The sequence below is a fragment of the Arachis ipaensis genome, chromosome B10 (assembly GCF_059453495.1).
Source record: "Arachis ipaensis isolate K30076 ecotype BB chromosome B10, ASM5945349v1, whole genome shotgun sequence".
In the NCBI taxonomy this organism is placed as follows: domain Eukaryota; kingdom Viridiplantae; phylum Streptophyta; class Magnoliopsida; order Fabales; family Fabaceae; genus Arachis; species Arachis ipaensis.
Window position 1 is genome coordinate 4,044,867 of NC_142435.1, and position 11,456 is coordinate 4,056,322.

The 11,456-nt window shown below is 30.5% G+C and overlaps 2 protein-coding genes across 5 annotated transcripts; one reads left to right on the forward strand and one right to left on the reverse strand.

Moving 5' to 3' along the window:
- Window positions 1–1,205: 1,205 nt before the first annotated feature.
- On the reverse strand, window positions 1,206–7,122 carry LOC107624159 (GDSL-like Lipase/Acylhydrolase superfamily protein). Of its 4 annotated transcripts, none has more exons than XM_016326628.3 (5): window positions 6,766–7,122; window positions 6,358–6,491; window positions 5,685–5,918; window positions 1,813–2,095; window positions 1,206–1,714 (listed from the first exon to the last, which is right to left on the reverse strand). In XM_016326628.3, the coding sequence occupies exons 1-5, from the start codon at window positions 7,043–7,045 to the stop codon at window positions 1,521–1,523; spliced, it is 1,125 nt and encodes a 374-aa protein (XP_016182114.1). In that variant the 5' UTR covers window positions 7,046–7,122; the 3' UTR covers window positions 1,206–1,520. The 4 variants fall into 4 exon arrangements, with proteins under 4 accessions (XP_016182114.1, XP_020969174.1, XP_016182115.1 ...); XM_021113515.2 differs by having other exon boundaries at window positions 5,685–5,902; window positions 6,414–6,479; window positions 6,766–7,116; XM_016326629.3 differs by having other exon boundaries at window positions 6,358–6,479; window positions 6,766–7,116.
- Window positions 7,123–10,684: 3,562 nt separating this feature from the next.
- On the forward strand, window positions 10,685–11,456 carry LOC107624160 (ethylene-response factor C3-like). The gene has a single exon (XM_016326631.3). The coding sequence runs from the start codon at window positions 10,701–10,703 to the stop codon at window positions 11,454–11,456; it is 756 nt and encodes a 251-aa protein (XP_016182117.1). The 5' UTR covers window positions 10,685–10,700.

Here is an 11,456-nt window from a genome sequence, read left to right on the forward strand (position 1 = left end):
GTTGCTGCGTCTTGTACAAGGCCGAACAGCCACATGTGTCTTCGAGGCATCTCCGATGAGCACATGCAACAGACCAAGAGGCTTCACGGCGACTATGGGACCGTAGTCTCGACGTTGTGGTCTGGTGGTCCGCCGGCGTTGACTTTTCTTTGACGGCGGAGACGACAACAAAGGATTATATTTGGCGCTGGATGCGGATAAGGGGGTTGAGAGAGAAGGTCCACCGTCAGTCAATTTGGGACTATGGTAATTTAAGTTAACGTGGTAAATTAGGTTTAAACTATGGTTAACTTAGACGTGGCTTTGGTAAGTGGATGGGCTTCATGTCCAGCCCAACTAAAATTGGCAAATAAAAAGTTGATAACGTAGCATGATTAAAACTTATAAATAATGTGTAAGGATTATTCAAATCTAATTCATTGACATAAAATAAAATAAATAAAGAATTAAATTAATTAACAAAGAGCACAATACTCTTAAATTAATAATGAACGTTTAAAATGAAACTGAGTCGCAAAACATAACATAATAGATTGAGCAAAAGGATTTTAGAAAATAATTTAGGTCACATAAATTCACGACAATAATTAAAGCAAAATAGGAAAAATTCGAAAAAGGAGGGAAGTAAAATAAAGGTAAGAAGAATAAGGGTAACACAAATAAAAGGGTAGCGGACACACATTAAAAAAGAACAAAATGTATAACCAAGAAATAAGAAAAAGTCACAAAAAAAAAAAAAGGAAAGCACACAAGAATAAGAGAGAGGAGAAAATATATAGTTGAAGAACAAGTAATAAAGGTGATATAAAAGATTTAAAAGAAAAAACAAGAAAAACCTAAAAAATTTGAATCTCAACTCATATTACAACACAATGTAGTGATGAAAATTTTATGGTTGTACATTTACACAGAGATTATCATTACAATAAATTGAAGCAGAATATCTACTTTTTTCGCATCAATAAATTAAAGAATAACGTTCTGTGTAACTCAACAACGGGTAGAACACGAATTTTTGACAATAAAGGGTCTATGAGTCTTCTATAGTTCTATATATTTCAATCATGTAAAACTTTATTATCTGACACATATCTGTGACCTTTCTAATTATGAATCCTCTGTATGGCTACCAACTTTGATGCCATGCCAATGTTTGCGATTTGTTAGTATATAAATAATTTTGGTAAGTTGTTGATCACAATTAATAAGATCATGACTTTATTTCATACAATACAATGTAACAAATACAATAGCATCACATGATGTTGTCCCAAACTCCCAATATATGCAAAAGTCATATACATACATGTGCCACTTTTCTTTAATATGCAAGTAATTTATTTATATGGTAGAAATAATAACATGGCTATTTTATACTATATAAATATAACATACACACATGCACTGTCCAATAGAGACTAATTAACCTCATATCATTCCATTTGAAAGAAAATACAAGAAGAATAGCTTTTATTAGATGCCATATATAACTTGGAATAAGGAAAAGTAGTCATTAATTTCTAGCCGTTGATGATGAAATCAATGGTGGGGAGTTCAGCCAAGAATAGATCGTGGTATGCTTTATCTGTTGGGTGAATTGAATCCCAGAAAACATACTTGGATGGATCTAAACAAACACCTGAAAACTCGTTACACAGTACTGATGCTTCAATATACCCACTTCCACAACACCCACTACCAACCTCATCAAATCCTACCATAGAAATATATGATGTTAATTAGCACAAAAATTAATTGATACATTAAAAAATGAATTTGGTATCAAATATTTAATATATTTGTGATACAAACCAAATTTTTGAGGTGCTTGGATCATTTGGGCTAATGGGCCATATATGTCAACATAATAGATTTTAGTTGGGGAGGTAGATATGTTATTATTGAGGTGCAATTGAAAAAGATGTAACTGTTGTTGAAGGAGATGGTTGTAATCTCTTGCAATGGATGAATAGTGATCGATGCAATGACGATTGAGAATGTCAATAGGGGAATTCAAGGTGATCATCAAAGGTAAGCATCCCATTGGAGGTACTCCGGCAACTGCAATTTTTCTAGCACCTTCTGCCACCACATCCTGATCACCAATTTAGGAAATTAATTAAATCCGTTATTCTTTATAATGTAAGCTAAGCTACCTAGGATAATAATTAAGAAGACAACATATTAAACAACTTCAATTTCTTCTTATTTATGAGTTAATTAGGTAGCGTTTGTGTTGAGGTAGTAAGACAGAGAATGAGAGGCTGGATTCAGTATCGTATTTGTTGGTTCAGAGATTAGTACTAAAATTTCTGTCTCTGTCTCCAAAATTTCAGTATTTCAGTACCTCCAAAAAATAGGGATACAAGAGACTAAAATTTTTAGAGATGGAGACTGAAACTTTAATAACATTTTATACCTAAAATACTCTCATTTCAATTAATTAATTCCAATTTTACCCTTTGTGCAAATTAAATTAAAGTTTCATTCTTGTTTCAATTCCTGTCTCTCATTTTACACCAAATAAAATACTAAAATTTATTTCAATCTCAGTCTCTCAGTCTCAGTCTTTCCATCTCTATCTCTCCACCAAACGCTACCTTAATAATGTAATACTAATACAAATTAGATTATGAAAGTATCAATTTTCTTAATCAATTAAACTCCTATATATTTCTGATTTTTTCTATAATTCTAAACCTTAAATAATAAACAACTATACTTGAATTACTTAATTAATATATATTTTCTATTCTCTATGTTCTTTTTTTTAAGAAAAATTCAAGATATGTTACGTCCCATCAAATTTGGCCTACTAATTAAGACAGAAACATAGTTAGAGACTCAATATAGAAATTCGAAATAATCCAAAGGTGTATGCATCATATTATACCTAGATTATATAATTATTTGGAAGTATGTGTGCAGTGTTTAGGAAAAAGTAGATGTAGCCACACAAATAAGCACATAACCACATTTATGAACATATTGACATAAAAGCAATAAACCAAATCCAACCCTAAAGAAAGAAACCTAACTAGCTCCTCCCTCAGCCACATTCTTTACAATTGGAAAACTATATATTATAAAATAATTAAATACATGAAAGTCCACGTTAACGCTTATGATTGCCAGCTAGTGCGGTGGTCCATTTAATTATTTATTATATATTTACCTATGTAATTAATAATCCTATAAAAATTTACCTGCGATCCATGGTTCATACCATGTATATATATATGGACAGAGTGAAAAATTTTGGGTCCTTATTACTACTAATAATATGTTTCCTTTTTACTCTAGTTATAGCTAGTATTTTTTGTATTATCTTGTAATTCATATTCAATATATATATGCTTGTTGCAGTACCCATATATATATATATATATATATATATATATATATATATATATATATTAGGTGAAAACTCAAGTGCAGTCGATTTTACGTTAAGTTGATAGCTGAGGGCCATTAGATAATTTGACTGATTTGACTAAATTTTCATCTAACGGCTCTCAACTATCAACTTTATGTGAAGTCGATTGCACATGAGTTTTCACCTATATATTAACATACATAAATGTTGTGTTTCATGTCTATGTATGTGTAGTCTCCAGTTTGAGTAACCAAAATTATTAGTATTACCAACCCTTAGGGCTGTGACTATGCCTACCATTATTCATGGCTTTCTAATACTATGTAATTTCATTTTCATAGTCTCATCTTTTAATTTTCTTTCATTTTCTCTCTCTATATATTGGCAAACATGTTGCTTCACATACAAACGTGTTAGTTTTTAACTTTTTTTTATTGAGGACAACTTAGCTATAGCTTCGAGGATTTTTGGCGGTTAGATCTCTATATTAGTTCAATTTCGTTACGTTACCAATAGTATTTCTGTCAACTTCTGCCAACTCTTATTTATAACTGTGTTTAATAGAAGTGTCTTTGTGAATGTGTCTAATAAAAATATATTTTTTTATAGCTGTGTTTAATAGAAGTGTCTTTATAGATATATTTTTTAGATGTATCTCTTTATATATGTGTTTAAAATATAATAATTAATTATTGTTGGTAATAAATTGACAGATAATATGTTAGTATCCTATACTTTTTCATATTAGTTTTAATTTATTTCTTATCTACCATCAACTGTACCAGAGACAATGACACTTCCAACTCATACATAGTTAAATAACTTATTTCTACTCTCATTATTTTATATAGGAAAATATAAAAATGTAATTTTTAAATAGTGCATGTTAGTTAATTTTTTATTATAAAATTAATTTTTATCCTATTTTTTGAGAATTTAAAGTTTGAAATTAGAATTTAAAATTTATTATTTTAAGACAAATGATTTAAAATTAAAAAAAGAATTGACTAATGTTAACTGAAAAAGTTTATTCCTTAAACTTTTTTTTTTTAAGTTTGGTGGGATAGATGTAAAAATAATGTGTTGTAGAATATATATTCTTGTTTCATTATTTTGGAAAGAAGTAATATGGTCTTTCTTGTGAGTACTTCAAATTTTGGAAAAGATGGATATTGATTGTAAAGTTATTAATTAATTATAATAAAAAAAAGTATAGATAAATAATTTTCAATCAGCTAACTTTTAAACAATTGTAATTAATAATTATTAATTTTATATATTTAAAAAACAATAATATTTGAGAAGTAATAAAAAATTCAATTTAAATAATTTAAAATTATCTTATTTAATATTTATTAATTATCATTAAAATAATTATATAATTTTAAATATAATAAATATATAATTATTATAAAAATTAAATTATATAAAATAATTTTAGATATTTTCCGTCTAGCATATTATCATTCTATAAAAACCAAAAGTGTCAAATGAGAAATCAATGTTTCTAGCTATCTCCTATATCATCACATCTAACGAACGATTCGCTTTGATAAGAAAATACCTATTTTTAGCTAGTGGGTATTATTTCATTGTTTGAATTGAAAGCAACCATGCATGTCAAAGCTAAGTTAGAACTGAAAATTACTTTTATATATACTTCCCCATACAACAATGATATTAGCTAGTAATAGCAATAAAATAACATTTTAATATGATATACGATAGACATTAATTAACTTACATTATAATCATACTTCCCCATACCTACTATTTATTATTCACTCACAATTAAATTAAAGAAATAAAATTTAGTTACTTATTATATACTAAAATTCATACCTTATCCAATAATAAATAAGTGATATTTCAACACGAGACATTGACTCAACATACCATTATTAACCATCATAAATATTTAGAATAAGGAGTTAGGTGGTTCATCGACAAATAATTTATAGTTGAAGTCATGAGAAATAGTATAATAGTACAAGACATTTGAAATTAATTAAAATATCCATGCAAATTAAAATTCAAATGTAGTAGTCACCAACACAAGAAGGAAAAAAGTTATTAATAGTTTGTTTTCTTGTAGTAGTGTAATTAATTATTAATTAATATTTAGTAAATATTAGTTTGTTCTTTATAATAAGAATGATATGGGTAAAGCAAATAGCCATACTTAATTAGTTGAATGTTATAACTTATAATAACCACACATATTTATAATTTTATGCATATATATCACGTGTGAATATTCAAACATTAAAAAGGGATGGAAGATAGTAATTGAGATGAAACCTCAAACCTGAATAAATTGTTTCACATGTTGGATCAAGAATTGCTGGTAGGATAAGATAGTAAAACTCTTTCTTCTAATTGGTAGAGCGAAATAATTTAGAATGAAGTCGTTGGTACCAGCACTCAAGAAAAACACAGCCTTTTCTAGATGATTCTTGGTTCCTTCTTTACCAAGCTTAACCTCTAACTTCTTTTTGCATTCTCTAAAATATTCCAATTGTTTTCCTATTGGAATCACATTCTGTAATCAATAATAAATATAACACAAACAAATTATATATTTGTCCATAAATATGAAAATAACATATAGAGACATATCAATATCATACTATAAATATATATATTGAAAGACAAGTGAAGTTTGTACTATTTTTTTCATGTCAAAATTTAGTGTAGTTAACTTCATGCGAATTTGATAGTTGAGAATCGTTAAATGATTTAACAGATTAAACTATCAACTGGTGAAAACTCAGTTGCAGTCGACTTTATGTGAAGTTGATACCCGAGAGCCGTTAGATGAAAATTTAGTCAAATTAGTCAAATCATCTAACGGCTCTCAGTTATCAACTTCACGTAAAGTCGACTGCACCTGAATTTTTACCCTATTAACTTCATACGAAGTTAAGTATACTTGAGTTTTTATCATTTTTTAAATGCACATTTTTTTATATACGACATACACTGATTGATGGTGTAAGTTGGTCAAAGCCAGAACCAGCAGAGGCAAAACTAACACCTGTGATAAGCTCTTCAACGCTGAGATTTGGATCCAAATAAGCTGGAAGAAACGATTTCTTGAGTCCTGCATAGGAAGCTATACATATATATATGTATGTGCAATGCACATTTATATATTTGAAGTTGAATGAATATATACTAAATTAATCATATAGTAATTATAAGCATGTAATAAAGCCATATATATATAGATAGGTGGAAACTCAGATGCAGTCGACTTCATGTGAAGTTGATGACTGAGAGTAGTTAGATAATTTGACTGATTTGACTAACTTTTTATCTAACAGCTCTCAGCCACCAACTTCACGTGAAATCGACTGCACCTGAGTTTTCACCATATAGATATGTACCAATGTAATCAGTGGCAAGCTTGCCATTGCAGAATCTTCCAGTAGGAACATGGTTAGGGAAATCGATGCCATAAGGTGGAAAGTTGCATTTGAAAGGAGTGTCAATGTAGTTATTGTTTCCAGGGTCAACGGTGGAGTCTCCAAACACATAGAAGCCAGACATCTTATTATTACTACTATTGTTGAAAGCTTCAACCGTCAAACATAGAAGCTGCCAGAGAATAAAGAAAATCTGAGCAAGAAAAAGGAAAGAAAAAGAAGAAGAAGAAGAGGTCCCCATTTTTCGAATGGCCTCCAGGCTCCAAATAATAACAAAAAACTGATCAAGTTTCAAGTTTTCTCACTGAAACACTGCCCCTATTATTGTGTCTATCTACTAGCATTTATAGAGTAATAATGGCCCAATTGTTTATCGTACAAATTAAACCCTATGTACCATGCATCATGACCAAAATAACCTTTTCGCATTTCATCTTTCAACCACCATTGTTATTGTAACAATAATCAATCGAGTCCCACTACAATGGGCTATTTGTGTGTATAATGGACTTTTGAGTTATAAAATGAACATTTTTTATACTATCTAAAATAATCATCCGAGTATTAGGGATAATAAACATCTTCCCAAAAGCTTAAACTGATTTTGGGGTTCACCAAATATCGAACTTTTGATCTTTCGGATCTAGCGCTCTAATACTATGTCATGATACCACTCATCCTAAAAATTTTAGCTGATGGAAAAAAGATAACACTAATGGTTATATCTTTAATACTCCCTAAATCTCCATTGTACACATTGTACAAATATTCCATTGACTCGTCATACTTTTCCTAATCATAATCATCATAATATGCATATAGTAATTAATTAATTAACGCCCTATAACCTCACACTATGCAGGTATAATAGTACCAAACATTACCGTAGATAGTATATAATCAACTTTTTTCATTTTGCCCCACTTTATTAATGATCGATCTTTGCAAGGAACATTACCTATCCCAAAATGACATTTAACCGACAAAAGGCTAATCATCAATTACGTCTAAGAACATTCAATATATTATTATCTGATCTTAGATTCATTGTTAACCAATTAACTATTCACCACGGGTTTGCATCCCAATTTAGTGGGTTGAGATAATGTAAGTTAATCCTAATAAATATCATGATAAAAAAGTCTTGTTATGGCATCCAGATTGGTAACTGTGAAACTGCACCTGGTTGTTCAGCAATCAATTTTCCTGTTTTCGTCTAAACCAATAACTAGCTTGGAAATTAGGATTAAGATAAGTCCCAGCGCACAAAATCAGTGTCTATCAATAAATTCTTCATAACAAGGCAATCAACACAATTGTTATCCTTTCTGAAAATAACAAAAAAATCTTCCAATTCCTACTTTTCAATTCACTGCTTCTTCTAATTAGAAAATTGGGGTGGGTTCCTGGCTTTCTGCCCCCATTTATGCGCTGATCGTAGCTTCCACTTTATTAGTTTTTGTTTATTGGTTTCACCAAAATCAGAGGCCACGTGATGACTTTTGGGCCTTTTTTGAACACGTGTTTTTGGGCCTTGAATGAACAGCAGACACAATATACTTTCTTTGCTTATGTGCTAAAGCCCAAAAGACAGAAATAAGAATAATATAAGCCCAACTCCAACAATAAGTGTGCTTAGTAGTTCTACTCCGCAAGGGTTCTTTATTTTTTCAGAGTTGGAAAAAAAATTCCGAATTAGCTCAAGTTGAAAAAATATTCTCTTATGCTATATTTAATGGCTGAGAGTTATCACAACATATAAATAGAGCAATAAATAAATAAAATTTATATCTTTATTTTAAAAAAAATTCATTGAAAAATTTAACAACTTGAGACTAATTATCTTATACTATTATCTTGAACTTTAAACTCATTTTTTCACCTGTTTATTAAACACTATTAATTGCTATTTTGTTTAAAAAAAATCCAAAACCGATAATAGTTTTAAGAAAGAGATAATACTTAATTTGGTCCTTGAACTTATACGTGAGCCTCAATTTAGTCCCAAAAGTTTCAATTGCCTCTATTTAGTTTTCGAAGTTTATAAACGTGCCTCGTATTAGTCCCTAAGACAATTTTTAGTATAAAAACATTAATAGAGCGCTGTTGTAGACTATCACATATTCACATGTCACGTTAAAACTTGTAAAATGATGCAGTTTTGGTTTTGACATTTAAATAGCTCAAAAACAGCATTGTATTACTTATTTTGTTAGGTAAAATTTTAATAAACATCATTTAGGATGTTGTTTTTAGGTTATTTGAGTGCCAAAACCAAAATAACATCATTTTACAAAGTTTAGTGTGACATCCGGCTGTCACGACAGTGTTCTGTTAACGTTGTACGTTGAAATTTTATTTCAACGACTAACATGAGTTATGTTCACAAAATTTGGGGACTAAATAGAAGCAATAGAAGCAATTGAAATTTCAGAGACTAAATTGAAACTCGTGTATAAGTTCAGGGATCAAATTGAATATTATCTCGTTAAGAAATGAAATGTGTTTGAAGTGGTTACTAAAATGGAAATATAATAACAAGGTTGATTGAAAGAAACGTATATATGCAGCGAGGCATTGGGATTTTGAAGTTTCAAACCCGCAACATGTGGCGGTTCATGGAACCGAGACCGCCACGCCGCATTCGCATGCACTGCCTACCATTTTTCTTCCCTCTTAATTACCTTTAATTTGTAGCACTCTTATTTTAATGCCCCAACCGTGTGCCTTCTATTTATTATTAATTAATTAATTAATACATCACTTATTAATCAACACCCACAAATATTCTTTGCCAACGCCAATTACTCCTTTACGTCACCGTGTATGGTGTATAGTATTTTGGCAAAGCTAGCTGCCTTAATTAACCCATAACCAAATTGCATGTTTAAGACAAATAATGCTGGTCATGCCACTATTATTGATAACCTCAAGTCCTCAACAACGATTAGGAAGAAATAAGAGGTGTATTTTCTTTCTTTTTAAAGACAACTAATTAATATTAATCAAGCCCAAGAATATGTATTTTCATAATCTATATATATATGTGTAGCTATGTCATCAATTTCGTAAAATATAAAAGTGAAAATTCAGATGCAGTCGACTTCATATGAAGTTGTTACTTCAGAACATTTGACTGATTTGACTAAATTTTCATTTAAGGGCTCTGAGTTTTTACCAAATATAAATAAGTCATACGTAGTTTAGCTATCCCATACTTTTTGGCTCATACGCAAGTAATTTCGTACAAATCAAAGACTACTATATGATATTAATATTATTATGATATACTATATAGCATTGAGTCAAATAACAACCCACGGTGAAAATTAAAGCGACTAAAATTGGTTTAGCTTAATAAATTATTGCGTTTAATTTCCCTTTGGTTTGACTTAGAAAACATTAAATTATTGTAAAGAGATGATTGCCCCCTAACTCCAACAAAGTCCACGCTTGCCAGCTCTGATTTGAGACTGAAAATGCTTCTGCTTCTCATCAGTTTCGTAATGTTATAAACTTGATATCTGAAATTGAGGGATTTATTCCAATACAACGAATAAAATATAGAGAATCAACATGAGATAAATCCCCCCAAATGATTGAACAAGCACACAAGTCAAGGGATAAACAATAAAATAAACCTTATCTTATATTTATTTTAATCTTGTATTAGTGCTGAAAATACTGCATTATGTATCTATAGCTGGAGATTCAATCAGTGTATTAATTAATGCACAAGCTTTCCAACTGTGTTCCAATTCACTCATCATTTATCTGATTAAAGCAAAAATACAATAATAAATTAAAGCTGAGCTGTCAAATTAAAAGAGCATTCACACTTTTTATGTGTATATATATTTACACTGTTATGTCCCTTTCTTAAAATTTTCATCAACATGGACAGTCATAGTAATGATGCAAATTCTGAAGGGATTCTTGAGAATGTATGGGCCAAAATTATCAGCAATCAAAGAGGAGGAGATCATGTGAGAACATATGGTGATGGTGATGTTGCAGCAGAACAATCATGGGAAGAACTTCCACAACTTGATGGAAGAGACAACAATAACGGTTCAGTGGGAATTCTGCAGAGGCTTCCAAGCTTAGGGAGGTGGATATCAATGGGAGCAGATTTCTGGGAAGATGTTTTAGATGGAGTTGTTAATATTACACCAAATGATGCTGCAACAACAACAAACAATAACGAACAAGATTGTAATAAGAAGGTAGAACTAGAGAAGAGGGTGATGAAAACAGAGAAAAAAGTGGTGACAAAGCACTACAGAGGAGTAAGGAGAAGGCCATGGGGGAAATATGCGGCGGAGATTCGAGACTCGTCGAAGAAAGGTGCTAGAGTTTGGCTTGGAACATTTGAGACGGCTGAAGAAGCAGCATTAGCATATGATAAAGCTGCTTTGAGGATTAGAGGGCCAAAGGCATACCTCAATTTCCCATTTGACACAGTTTCAAAAGCTATACAATTTGATCATCATTATTGTAATAAGAGAGGGTCATCTGTGGTGTTGAATGAGCAACCTCCAACAAAGAAGGTAGCAGGAGGGTTTCATCATGATCATGATGAAGAAGTAGATGTTTTTGTGTTTCAGGATTTAGGAAGTGATTACTTGGATAATTTGCTGTCTTCTTTTTAA

What these genes read in the sequence shown, in the direction of transcription:
- LOC107624159 (XM_016326628.3), bottom strand. Translation starts at nt 7,045, where the DNA reads ATGGGGACCTCTTCTTCTTCTTCTTTTTCTTTCCTTTTTCTTGCTCAG. An exon ending in GCTTGCCACTGATTACATTG is followed by an intron (nt 6,492 to 6,765) that starts GTACATATCTAT and finishes ATATATGTATAG; the next exon opens with CTTCCTATGCAGGACTCAAG. An exon ending in AACTTACACCATCAATCAGT is followed by an intron (nt 5,919 to 6,357) that starts GTATGTCGTATA and finishes TATTGATTACAG; the next exon opens with AATGTGATTCCAATAGGAAA.
- LOC107624160 (XM_016326631.3), top strand. Translation starts at nt 10,701, where the DNA reads ATGGACAGTCATAGTAATGATGCAAATTCTGAAGGGATTCTTGAGAAT.